The sequence below is a fragment of the Cuculus canorus genome, chromosome 5, assembly GCF_017976375.1.
Source record: "Cuculus canorus isolate bCucCan1 chromosome 5, bCucCan1.pri, whole genome shotgun sequence".
NCBI classification, from domain to species: Eukaryota; Metazoa; Chordata; class Aves; order Cuculiformes; family Cuculidae; genus Cuculus; species Cuculus canorus.
Window position 1 is genome coordinate 28,453,202 of NC_071405.1, and position 13,661 is coordinate 28,466,862.

The following is a 13,661-nucleotide window of genomic DNA, read 5'->3' on the forward strand; positions in this document are numbered from 1 at the left end:
ATACTCTGTGTTTCTCAATAACTACAGCTTACACAGAGAAGACAGTAGGTCAAGTCACTCCTTCTGAACCCTGAGGTTACACAGTGTGTTCCTGTAAGTTTGATAGGCTCGTTTTATGAACAGAAAAGTAAATATCATTTGCCTGTCACTGCATTATACCGATGCCATAAAAGCAGATTATAATACTTTGCATCTATGCAACTGTATATACTATAAACAGGCGTGGGAAACAACACGCAAAACTTGATGTGACCTTGAAAGCAGTGGCAGGTGCTGACTGCAGGACACAGAAGGTTTTCATGGAAGTGAACCCTGAACAGTTTGCAAAACTGCAGACAGATGAAGAGGTACTTAAGGAAGCAGGCTGATGTGGCCATGCTCTGCAACCTGTCGGCCAACTTCAGCACAGCTTAACAGAAGTTAGAGACAATAAAGCTTAGACAGGTTTTGCAGAAGATGAAAGGGATATTCTTAATTCTTTCTCTTGTGAGGACAAGGGAGAAAAATCACCATGAGGAGCATTCAGTCAGAGCAGAGATTTTTTTCTAAGTGGTGGAAAAACACTAGTAAACGTTCACATCGTTCTAAAGTCAGCCAAACTTTGATAAAAATCTCTGGAAAACCTTGGGGTTTTGGTTTAGCTGTTTTGGTTTTGTCATTGTTTTTGCAGGTTTTGAATTTTTTTTTTTCCTGTTAGAAATTCTAATATGCTAGAAATGGTTCTCTGGAATTTACAGAGGTACCAAAATTTTACATAAAGTGCTTGGAATATCCACGCTAAATAATAAGTAATGACATGGTCAGAATATCCATAACAGACATATAATTTTACATAGCTTGGTGGCCTGATTAGGGGCATCTGTTCAAAAGCCAGAAAATCCTTTAATAAATCAAGCCACCTCAAATTTCCAGTCATGCAGTGGGTTGAGGTAGAGTCACCAGAAGAGATGAAGACGTGCAAACCAACCAAATCTATTCCTCAGTCTGGTCAAATTCGGGTCAGTTTGACCAAAAGAAGTTTTAATCGGATGAGAAAATGAATAAGCATAGCTTTTTATTGTAGTTCAGGAACCTATCTACATTATTGTTTTGCACCCATTTCTTTTTGTTGCAGCTAACCAGGATTGCAGATTACATTTAAGAGATTTCAGAGTAGTAACTGCCAACCAGCAGCAACAATGTCTGCAAGCAGGAATCCAGGCAGGTTGCATTTATCGCAGGTGACAGCTATTAAGTAACTAGGGTTTAATATTAAATTCAACACATGATTAACTCTTCTCCAACGGTAAATTTGTGCATACTAGTTAAACCAGAATACTGTCTGTTTATCATTAATACTGATAAACCCTTCCTGGTTTTATGGCATAGAAAAACCTCCAGGAGGCTGACGGGTGGGGCTATGAGGCTCATTGGAAGCTAAATGCCCCGCTGGTGCTGCAGTCTGCCAGAGACCTTTTGGTTCAGGAGTGCATCACACACAAAATGTTGAATGTTGACCCTTTCAAAACCCAAGGCCAAGCACTTTTCAGCGAGACACATTTAATCTCAGATTAAGCGATCCTGATGGCTGCTTTTTATATATAATGTGCTGACGCAAAGATGTATTCGTTTTTCCCTCATCTTCATGCCTTGCAATTAGCTGAAGGAATCCTAGTAAGGCAAGATAGAACACTTACAATTGAAAAACCTGGACAACCCTGTTAGGCTGCTGTGAACCAGCTGTCTGCCATCTGTACCTCCCAAAGGCAACAGAGAATCAGAGATGGGACCACTGTGCAATGCACAATGAGGAGTTATAAAGGACTATGAGACCTGTGGCAGTCATCCAATAAAAAACACCTTTGTTTCCTATGCATTGCACCTGAAGAAGTAAACAGATGCCTACTCTCCACTGTCAAAACTGCTGGAGCTTCACACTATGAGGCATCAGCCCCAAAAAATTCATCATGCTGCTGTTTCCTCAATTGCTTGCATTTTGGTCCTCTTTAGCACTTTTCAATTATAAAAATGACCAGCTTCTATACAGCCAGAGTCCATGGCTTCCCAAAAAACACTGGGTCAGGGCTAATACATGACAAGAGCCATAAAATGTAATCTATTATGAGTTCTTCATTATGTACAACGAAGGCATGGAGAGGCCACAGGAACAGAACAGCTGGTCTACATAAAGGTGAAGGTGGGTGAGGAAAGACAAAAAATTCCCACGAAGTTATGTAGCCACACAGGACCGTGTCCTTTAGACCACAATGGCACCAGGACAGCTCCAACTACTCTGATGTCTTTGCAGCACGTTCTCCAGCATCCAGCTTGTTGGGACGGGCTCTTAGCTCAGCCTGACAGACCACTTATGCACACATCCTGCTTTCTGCCTGTCCATTGTACTGCTGTTCAGAGGGTAGGATACTGGTGTAGATCTGCAACAGTGCAGAGGCATGACTTTTCTGTCCCAGCACACTACAAATGCAATGCAAGCACTTTAGTAGCAGTAGTATCCACTTTTGTGGGTAGATGTAGCTAATAATTCTGCCCAAACAGCTCTGCAGTCTCTATACCATAGCATCAGAGCAGCTGAAATCTGCACCACAATGAAGACACAGCATTTCATGCTTGTACAACAGTGTGGATGAAAGAATAGCAGTCAAGAGAGAAGAAATTCTGCAAGTACATTCTCAGAAACAACTCTTTTACTGAATTAACATTTCATAGAGATCATTCCATTGTTGTGTGTAACCATCACCCCTACCTTTCTAGAGGCATGCCTCACTCTGAAATACTACTGACAAATAACTCTGACTGCACATTTTTTTTCCTTGATACTTCTCTCTGGAGATCCAGGAGCACTCACAATGGCCTTAGAGAGATCCTCAGTATGTGAGTAATTGTTCCTGGAGAACCTGTCAGTCACTACATCCTGGTGTTCCTCCTCTTCAGGAGACAGAATATCTTGCTCTGAACTCTCACTCATCTTCTATTCCCACTGACAATGCTCCCAAGATGACTCAGGAGAGACACAGCTATATCTCAGTGATGACACCCGATGCAATTTCTCATTGATGCGACACCAAATACTTGGCATTTGCACATTTTGGCATATACAGGATTTTTATGTGGGCAAGAGCAGGAGCTCTCCACAAACACAGGTGGTGGGGCTTTAATAGAGCAGTAGCCCTGTCCACATCGTTGAGAAGTTAGCAATAACAAGAGAAGAATTATAATTTCTTCATCTTCCTTTATTTTGACCACAAGTGCAGCATACAAGTATAGTGAAAGTGGAGATGTTACTCAGTATAAGAATTTTAGAAAGCCAGTAAAAAAGAAGGGCTAAGGCGGGGAGGGGGAATACCTCTGCGATGCTGCTGCTGTCCTGGACTATGTTCTTTCAGGTAGGAGTTCCTGCCAGAACAAACAAGAGACAACAAGCACAGGATGTTAGCTGTACCATGCCATGCCCTATGCTGGAGCTAGGATTGGTACCAAAAAAATAAACAAAACGAAAGTCAGTTTGCTAACATGATAGCGTTTTGACTTTTAGCAGCTCTGCTCACGAACAGCACAGCACACTTAAATCCTCAGCACAGGAAAGACATGGACCTGTTTGAGCTGGTCCACAGAAGGGCTGCAAAAATTATCAGAAGACTGGAACACCTCTCCTATGAGGAAAAAGCTGACAGAGTTGAGATTGTTCAGCCTGGAGAAGAAAAGGCTTTGGGGTGACCCTATTGCAGCCTTTCAGTACCTACAGGGGGCTTACAGAAAGGCAAGGACAATCCTCGCTAAATAGGACAAGAGGTAATGTTTTTAAACTAAGAGAGGGTAGATTTAGATATAAGAAGAAAATTTTTTAGCATGAGAGTGGTGAAACATTGTAGCATGGTGCCCAATTAGGTGGTTGATGCCCCTTCCCTGGCAATGTTCAAGGTCAAGTCAGATGGGGTCCTGAGCAACCTGATCTAGTGGAAGCTCATTGTAGGAAGGTTGGACTAGATGACCGTCAAAGGTCCTTCCAACCCAAATTATTCTATGATTAATTCAAATCATATATGAGCTAGAAGATAGGCAGGACACACACAGAGGACAGTGTGCATGACAAAAGCTTCTGGCTTTGTGCAATTTCATGCCCCCTCCAGCATGCAAACTAAGTAGAAATGCTTTTGGCCCAACTAACTACACTGAAGCTTTATATATCCACTGTGCAAGATCAAGATTCTTAATCTTGTATTTGCCATCCACAAGATCCTAAACTGCTCTGTGCTAGCTGCTCCAAGAGGGCTTGTTAACCCAGAAGTGGTCACCAAAGGCAAAGCACTACAGTGGTGCCACATTGCCAGTGTTGACAGAGATGGATGACACTAGAACATCACTACAACAGCAGCCACCACCTGCTTGCAAAGAGAGGTAGGAATGCCAGAAAAAAGGGCTTCCATTTGTCTCTGAAACAAAAACCTGCATGGAGTACACTGACGCCTTCAGTTGCACTTAATACGTTTTCAGCAGAAGTCCACAAGCACTTAAAACAGTGACTTTCAGATCATGTGATTTATTTTATAGGTGATCCCCACAGGGAACTGGCATGAGCACTGAGATAGCAGCCATTCTGAATGCACTCTTTAGAAAACATGCACATCAGTGGCAGCACTGTGCCCACATACTGCAGCATAAAAGGGGAAAGAGATTCACAGTTTCTTTGCCAGAAGCATATGCAATTCACAGCTTTGATTTAAGCTAAGGAGATATGCATCTTGCACATTTCAGTAGATACAATTTATCAGAATTTTCATAAGTGTGAGGTTTAAATAGGAAACAGCAGAGTCAGCTGGAAGAAATAACAGACTAATCTTTAAATAAGCGAGCAGCGTTCAAAGCTATTATACTCAAATTAGCTAAATGCTAAAATAAAGTGGATTTTGACTTTTGTTCTGTTCTACCCCCAGCCCACCCAGGCTAACTTCTCAGCCTTTCTACAGGATAGAGTACATAGGAAACACTTGTACCACCTCTACTCCAAAATAATTTGCCAAAAGAAACTACTCTACAATTATTAATTATTCTTGGTTATTACACCATATTCAGATGCTCCTAGTCTACCCTGAGCAACACTGATTTAGCCTTCATCCTCAGGAGCAAACAGGGGCTTCCCTAAGGATCCTGTGAGGCAAGACATTTTCTGACCAAGCTACAATAATTTTGTGAAGTTAGATCCAACCCACAGCACAAACATGATCTCATTCTTTCCATGCCACAACACATTGCTCACTGCTTGCATTTGGAAAACTGTTTACAGGTGAAATTACCATTCATTGTGTGCCTATGGTGTTACCAGCGTATGAGCAATGTCTTTTTCATCTTCTCTTAAGACTGAAAAAGCCACCAACATTTCCCACTGTGTAAGAACACAGCTCTACAGGTGTTTTTAATCCAACAGACCCTTACCTCCACTAAAAAAAGTGGAAATCCACCTTGTAGTAGAAGGAGGTATCTCCTCCATCTTATACTCAGTTACTCACCCCCCCTTCAGCATTCATGTAACTACACTACAAGGCTAGGCAGATCCAGATGGAAAAAAACTAACATCTAAAGGTTAGCTTTCAGCCAGGTCTTTGCCTAACACAGCTCACTGCAACATTACATAAATATCAGCCCCAACACAAGACAGTAATGGGCTTTTCATAAACAAGAGGGTGAGAGAACAGCCACAGAAAAATTCAATTTCAAAAACTCAAAAGTGCAAATAATGCGTTCAGGAACATGAATAATGTGATCAAGGTTGAAGTGCCAGCTTGGCAACAGATCTCCACTGTAACTTAGAACCAGTTGGCTCCTAGATAGTGCCAAGCAGAAGATATATTTTAATACCTAGAGTCAAAGAGAAAAATACTATAAAGAGATAAGAAAGAAAGCATCACCTCTCCTTTGTGCAAAATGTTGATCTATTTGCTGGTATAATGATAGCTGTTAGGAATCAAATCTGTAGTAGGTTCGCCTATTGTAACAGCATCCTGCCATAAGCTACCTTGCAACCAGCCCAGTTGACATACAGAGCTCACAGCTCTGCTGCTCGACTGGAACATGTTGCGCAAAGAAGTGTAGATGCCCCACCCCTGGAAGTGTACAAGGTCAGGTTGGAGAAGACTTTGATCAACCTGAGCTAGAGAAAGTTATCCCTGCCCGTGGTAGGGTACTGGATTCACAGAGATTCACAATTATCATTCAGACATTGTCATCAACTACAGAAGTCTTATGGACACCTGAATTACCCTCAAGCCAGGACATAAAAATTTGTGACAGACCATTATTATCTCTTAGTTGCTCTGTAGAAACATATTGGGGCATCAGGTCAAGGAACACCACTTACATAGAAAGAAATGGCCTTATGTGCTTGTCAGTTTGCCCATACTTTTTTCCTAATGAATAATTTCAATTTGTATTTAAATCCAAGTAGCCATGCCCGAGAGAGACCAACTTTTAAACCAAAAACCTGCAGCCTAAAAAGAAAACAATCAAGTTTCAGTGCTTAGCAACTAAATCATTAACCTACTGAGAAGATAATATATTCTTCCTCTATCATCATGGAATACTGTCCCCAAGACATTGCTGTACACCAAAATATAAAATGTGTGGATATTTATAGATGTTTGTTTGTATGTGTGTGAGATTCTTACAATGTACTCCAGCTCAATGGACACTAGACACTTTGGTAAGTACATACTCTAGATACCAGGGGTGTGTTGACCCTCAGGCTTTGAACAATACAGTGACGATATCATATGCCATATCATGATAGCTTAAATAACTTCTGGTAACGTTTTGGTATTCATGACACTAGTTTCATGGCCCATTCTCCTCTGTCAAACACAGACACAAATTGTTCTGCCTACATCTTCCACAACTCTCCATATTGTATTTCTCTACACCCTTCCTTCCGCTCCCTCAGGTGGGCAGGGGGAGCTGCAGAAAAGGAGATGGACCTTGATTCCAGTTGCTCATTCTGAACTCAAAGAAAGTGAGAGCAAAACCTCTGCAAATAGGCAGCTGAAAGGACTGAAAGAGAGAGCTCACTGTGGCAAGAATAAGACAGTCCAACCACTCCAGTACCACCTTGCAGTACAACTTTCATCATGGCTTACAGTTCCTACTCTTAGGAAGACCAGGAAAGTGAGAGACTAGCAAGGGGAGAGACCCACCACATGCACTCCTACTCATAGCTCACCAAAACGTAGACCCCTTGTACTGAAAGCATGAGTAGCACACATCATTTTATATAATGAGATCACTTGACTTTCTATCACGATTACATAGTAAAGTACTTATTACTTTCTTGGATATAATTCAAATCTGGACCAAGATACTCCACCAACACAACTATACTGGAAATGTTTTTGTAATTCTGAATTAATCTATTACCTTGTGAAAGAATTAAGAAACCACATCTAGCTATCGTATCCCCTCCACAGAAGCTCAGCCACAAGCCCCAGTGCCTTCCTTTGTAAGGGTTCTTGAAAAACTTGAGCCTACCGAGGAGAGGGAGAGAGGCAAGAAAAGAAGGAAAAAACCCAAACAGTCCAAATAAAAACAGCCCCCCAAAAATATCTTATTAAAAAATGTTGAAGAGATATTTTCAGGAGATACATAACAATATTCTGCAACAGTTCTGAATTATTACATCTCAGAAACTACCTTCAGAAAAGCCCAACCCCGCAAGCCAGAAGCAAAAGGCTCCCAACCCAACGTTCTCCGGTACGCCCTGTAGGACACGGGAATGCCGGAGCGCACCTTGTCCCTGTCCAGCAGGCGGACTCGCTGCTCTCTAGCGAACACCCACACCCTCGTTCGCTTTACTGCCCCCAGGTCGCAGGCAGCCCTGCCCGCCCGAGGGCTCGGGCAGCGCCGTCCACTCGCCCAGCCCAGCTCGGGCTCCGCTCACCCGCCCGCTGCCTCCAGAAGGCGGAGCGGTGCCGGGAGGGTCTGGGATAGCAGCATCCCCCGGGGAAAAGCCCAACCGAGCCGCCCCCAGCCCCGGCACAGGCTCCCTCGCACCTCCCCGCCCAGGGGCGCCCGCCGCTCCGAGCCCTCCGACCCACCCAGAATCTCCTTCCTGCGCTGCGTGTGGGGCTGGTCCGTGTAGACCCACTCGAAGTCCCGGCGGGTGACACGATTCCCCATGGCTCCCGCTGCGCTCCGCGCCGCTCCGCGCTGCCCTTTTAGCTCCGCGCCCGGCGGAGGCAGCTCCGCCCGCCTCCTGCTCCTGCCCCCGCCCCGCCCGCTGCCGCCCCGGGCACCGGCTGCGCCCCGGCGGGGCTGGGGGGATGCGCCAGGGGAGCTGCGCCCTCGGGGTCTGCGAGGAGAAGCCGCTGAGGGAACTGGGGTTGTTTAGCCTCGAGGAGGCTGAGAGGAGACCTTATTGCTCTCTACACCTACCTGAAAGGAGGTTGTGGAGAGGAGGGAGCTGGGCTCTTCTCCCAAGTGACGGGGACAGGACAGGGGATAGGATAGGGGAATGGCCTCAAGCTGCGCCAGGGGAGGTTCAGGCTGGACATCAGGAAAAACTTTTTCACAGAACGGGTCATTGGGCACTGGCAGAGGCTGCCCGGGGCTGGGGGGGGAGTCACCATCCCTGGAGGTATTTAAAAGATGGTAGATGAGGTGCTCAGGGATATGGTTTAGTGGTAGATAGGAATGGTTGGACTCAATGATCCAAGAGGTCTTTTCCAACCTGGTGATTTTATGATTCTATGACAGTGGGTGCTCCAGGGCTGGCTCTGGGACAGGGGAGGCATGACTAAGGTTGGTCATGCTGGAGAGGCAGCGAAGGTGGCCAGGTGAGGTGCGTGGAGTGGGCAGGGGTTTGCAGGGCAGCAAGATCCTCGTGGTGCTGCTGGCATCGCTGTGGGTTCATCACAGCAAGGACAGACATTTCCTTCTGGGACAGCCTTAGAGTGCGGAAGGATGGCCAGCACTGTGGGCTGGTCCCTGGGCACTTCCCGACAAGGCTTTTGGAAAGCAAAGGTAGTCCAAACACTATAAATCATATGATAAATCAAAATCCCATACAAAGACAGGCTGAGAGAGTTGGGCTTGTTCAGCCTGGAGAAGAGAAGGCTCTGAGGAGATGTTATAGCAACCTTCCAGTACCTGAAGGAGCTACAAGAGAGCTGTGAAGAGACTGTTCATAAAGGCTTGTAGTGATAGGACTGGGGGAACAGGTATAAACTGTAGAGGGGCAGATTTAAACTAGACATAAGGAAGAACTTCTTCACCATGAGAGAGGTAAGGCACTGGCACAGGTTTCCCAGGGAAGTTGTGGATGCCCCATCCCTGGAGGTGTTCAAGGCCAGGTTGGATGGGGCCTTGGGCAGCCTGATCTACTGGGATGTGTCCCTGCCCATGGCAGGGGGGTTGGAATTAGATGATCTTTAAGGTCCCTTCCAACCCAAACTATTCTATGATTCTATATCCACTGTCACAGCCCAAAGCAGAATGTGTATTCTGCTTGGACAGCACGAAGATGAGCAAGGCCTGACACACGTTTCCTTGGAGCTCCGACAACCTGTGTGAGCTGTCCCAGTAGCATCCAGCCCTTGGCTTGGTCACGCTTCACTCCTGGGAGTCTGCACCCATTTCCCAGGTGCAGTACCATCTCCACTGAAATAGCAGGAAATCATGTTGCTCCCTTGGAAATAAAGTCAGACAAAGGACCTGACAACCTTTAAGGTAACCTTGCTAACCTCTCTATCCTCTCTGATTCACAGGGAGGAGTTTCATGCGTTTCATGGGATGTTTCTCCACACACAACCCAAAATTAGTGTTGCTCTTGTTCCCAATATACTCTTTTGCAAGCCCATACCTGACTTACTGTCCGTCTTCCATGTTCACTATCCCTATCATTACTCTTTCAACTAACAGCATCCCATTTGGATCAGCTCCACACTCAGGAGACAATTTTGTTTCATTCTATTTCAATATGAATCTCTCTAGCTCCCTCCATACTGTCTTATCCTTAAAAATGTCTATCACAGTGAGAAATTAAATGTTGAAAAAAAACAGACTTGCAAATGTGAAATGTAAATATATTTCAGCAGTGATTTTTGCCTGCTAACACTGGCAGTACCACCACCTCTTATGTTAGTCTAGTTTAACTATTTAAGACTGCTTGGTAGCACAGTTGCTTAAATTATATGGGTTTTTAAAAAAAAAGAAACAAGACAACTCACAAACTCAAACCTCTGCCACTTGACTGCTAGAAGGCTTTTGGAGGCTTTTTTTAATTTTTAGTTTTCCCCCTGAAGTGGTCTAAATTTAAACCCTTGGATGCTTAAAGGTCCAATGCAGATTGAGTGGAAGGAATATGTTGTAAAGGCAAACAGCTTTACTCAGAGCAGGAGTTTAACCACTTTGCATTTACAGGTCACCTCTTTGTTTCTTCATCATTGCTCCAGCACAAGGTTGGTGTTCTCTCATAAAGTTGCAGGGCCCAACCCAGTTAATAGATTATTAATCCAAGGAAGGTTATTAAATGTTTCCATAAGGAGTGAATTGTTCAGAGGGCAAATGCATCAGTATCTCAGCCTAAACCTTTATTGGATCAAACACGTTGGCTTGTTGATAGGATTGGCAGAGAAGCCAAAGACAACACAAACGTGACGACACCCTTCTGTCACCTCCTGCTCAGGAGTGTGCAAAATGACTAAATAAGCAAATTAATGGGGCAGTCCATGCAGCTGCAAAGAAAACAAATATGACTTCATCCCCAAAAGTTTACCCAATAGGATAGTGGTAAGTTCCACATGGAAAGTTAAGTATCTCCTTTGCAGGCATTGTCTTCTTGTAGCTAATTATTATAGGCTCAGCCCTACCTACCACATGAGAAGAATAAAAAGCTTTTCTGACTCCAGTGAGCTGGCATGTCTCTTTGAGGATATATTGCACACTTTATATTTCTATAATAAATCAAACAAATAATACTAATTTAAGAGTAATTGTGGATGTGAGACAAACAAGAAATGCCAGCTTTAGACTGTCTTCTAGAACTGGCAGAAGTATCCAGCTCTGGTCATTTGGCACTCTTAGTTTTATAGCACCCTAGTAAAGTGCAAACAGGCTTACAATCATTCACAAAGGAAAGGCCAGGGGGAGGGAGAGGGGAAATGTTAATGTCACTGAGCAACAATCGTCCTTTTAATGAATACTGTAACAATTATGAACTCTACAGATTCACATACTCATGACGCGTTATGGCAATTCAAACATGCTTCATACAACCATGAAATTGTCCCAGCTGTAGCCTTTATTTCTTCAATTTCCTATATTTGTTCAGGATTTCTAACTATGGAGAAGCCTAATTGAGAGAAATTCGTAACACACTGAACAGAAGCAGCACAATTGCTGACTCTATGCAGGCTACCAACAAATATATCATTTACATAGTTTAAAGTACACATCATGCTTACCTCCAGCATCCCAGCTGGCAATTTCCAGGATAAAAAAGACAAAAATCTTTTGTTCCACTGAAGGCATGACCTACAATACGCACCTCTGAAAGAAGACATACTGGTCCTCTCTTCCAGGCAGACTCACGCTTCCCCACCCAAAGGCACCTTTACACCAGCTGGCTTCCCAGCATGAATGTATTTCTGCTATGCAACCCAGCTACTTCCTCCCTCCACTTATTAGAAGAACAGGTAACACAGTAAGTGTAGCAGGAACACCTGCACACATTTCCCGGTGGCTATTGCCAACCTGAAGAGCAGGCTTTGGTGTTTGCGCTGTCTTAATTCTGCCTTGATGTACAGGTCTTAGTTCTTCTTCTGGTTTCCAGAGACTAATCTTTGTTAAAGTTGATGTTCTGGAAGTAAAATAAAGTTGTTTGGCAATTTTCTCTCTAAATAAGGTGTTTTCTCCTCTGAATAGAGTTCTGTGTCCCATAACAGACTTGTATTTTCTGTTCCCGAGTTACCTAGTTTCTTTGCTGCCTGTATAGATTGGACCTCCCTTCATTGTTACTTTGACTACCCAGAGAAAACATAGCTGTATATTTTCTTGTTTAGAAAGCATTTTGCAGTCATTTTGAATTGTGTGTCACACTCTGCCTTGACGTAACTAGTGGCTAGGTTTACAGTGTGATGTAATTTATTGAACAAAGTCAGATTTTCATAGGCAGCATAGTTTGTGGATGAGCCATGTCATCACCACTCCCTCGGAGTTAGCTTGGGAAATAACTTGCCAATAAGCCCTAGTTTCCATTTTCCTCTTACCTGTGTCGACTCTTCTGTGGTTCATTTTGGCCTTCTCTTTCCACTGGGTTAACTCTGTGCCAGAGCTGTGAGCTGAACCGAGGAAGCGGAGGTGCTGAGGAACTGGTGCAACAGAACCTTAGGGGCAGAATGACATCTTCCTTTTGCCAGTGGTAAGTCATTAAATACATTTGGTTGTATTACGTGTAATCCACCCTCTATGCAACACGGTGCTTTCATGCCAGCAAGTACAACAGCTGCATTTGCCTAGCGTTAAGCGTAAGCGAATCCTGAGGGATGTAGGCTGGTTCACAGTGTCTCTGCTTGGGAGCTTAAAGAATGAAAAGCGAGGTTCAACGAAATAAATAGCTCCCTGCAAGATTAGCTCACTTCTGCCCCAGTTTATCACTCCTCAGTCGCTGCCAGCTCTCCCAGCATCCCGGCGCTGTGCGGAGCTGCCCTGCCGGGCACCGCAGAGCGCGGTGTGGCCCCCAGCAGGGCGAGCGCCCCGCTCTGAGGGCAGGAGCGCCGCGACAATCCGGCACCGGCATCCCACGGGCTGCGGACACTCACGGCTCCGATCTCCTCGCCGCGAGCGCAGGGCGCCCCCTGCCGCCCTCGCAGCCGCCCACACGCACCGGGGAGCGGGCTCTGCTCTCCCCCGGCGGCTCCCCGAAGCGTTTCCGACCTCACCCGGAGCCCAACGGCGCTCCGCGACCGCTCCGAGGCGCTGCATGGGCGGAGCCCTTGGAGTAAGAGACAGCTCGAGAATAACGGCTCTGGAGGTCCGCCTTTCCTATGGCTTCAGGGCCGGGACTAGGAACTCTGTCCTGCTTTCGCCTCGCCTAGTTAGGCGTGTCCTTTTATTCCAGCAAGTCTGAGCGCCCTACAAATATAATAGAAATCAGCAAAAAGGAAGACTATGACTTAAAGAAGGGGAAACTTCACGGGAGAGACTTGATTTGGCAGCACACAAATGTTCTCGCCTCCTTTAGAAATGTGTGCTTCAGGGATTTTAAAATGTCTTGATCTGATCATTAGCTAGAAGCTTAACAAATACAGGCCCGCTGTAATTAACGACACCGCTATGATCAAGTACAGCCTGTATTTAGAGAGACTGCTGCTGCTGAATTCAAATGAAACCAGTCTCCTCTCCTACAGCGTTTTTTTTTTTTGGTTTGTTTTTTTTTGTGTGTGTGTTACATTTTCACTCTTCTGCTTCACAATCTTAGCTTTTTCAGAGAATCACAGTCTTTCTGGAAAGTCATTTATTGCAGGGTGTTCCATGCTGTTCAGAGGATTTGCAGTTGCTTTCTATCACAAGACATATTTGCTGTTTATGACCATAAGTGCTCATCCCATGTACAGTCTGCTATCCTCCCTGCAATCTTGGCATTTCAGGAACAGTTTTACTAGCCTAGCAGTCCAAATACC

General features: G+C 44.8%; 1 protein-coding gene across 6 annotated transcripts in view; it reads right to left on the reverse strand.

The window, feature by feature from the left end:
* The window catches only part of DEGS2 (delta 4-desaturase, sphingolipid 2), a 39,206-nt gene that overhangs the window by 12,512 nt on the left and 13,033 nt on the right, over positions 1 to 13,661 (reverse strand). For 2 of the 6 annotated variants that reach the window (XR_008450064.1, XM_009559156.2), the window contains exon 1: positions 8,079 to 8,210. Coding sequence is in view for 2 of the 6 variants with exons in the window: in XM_009559156.2 (XP_009557451.2) it covers positions 8,079 to 8,160 (82 nt within the window). In the remaining 4 variants the exon portion in view is untranslated. Of the gene's footprint in view, positions 1 to 3,343; positions 3,394 to 8,078; positions 8,211 to 8,415; positions 8,498 to 10,647; positions 11,840 to 12,248; positions 13,114 to 13,661 lie in introns of those variants that run through there. The other 4 variants (XM_054068202.1, XR_008450066.1, XM_054068201.1 and 1 more) reach the window with 4 other exon arrangements.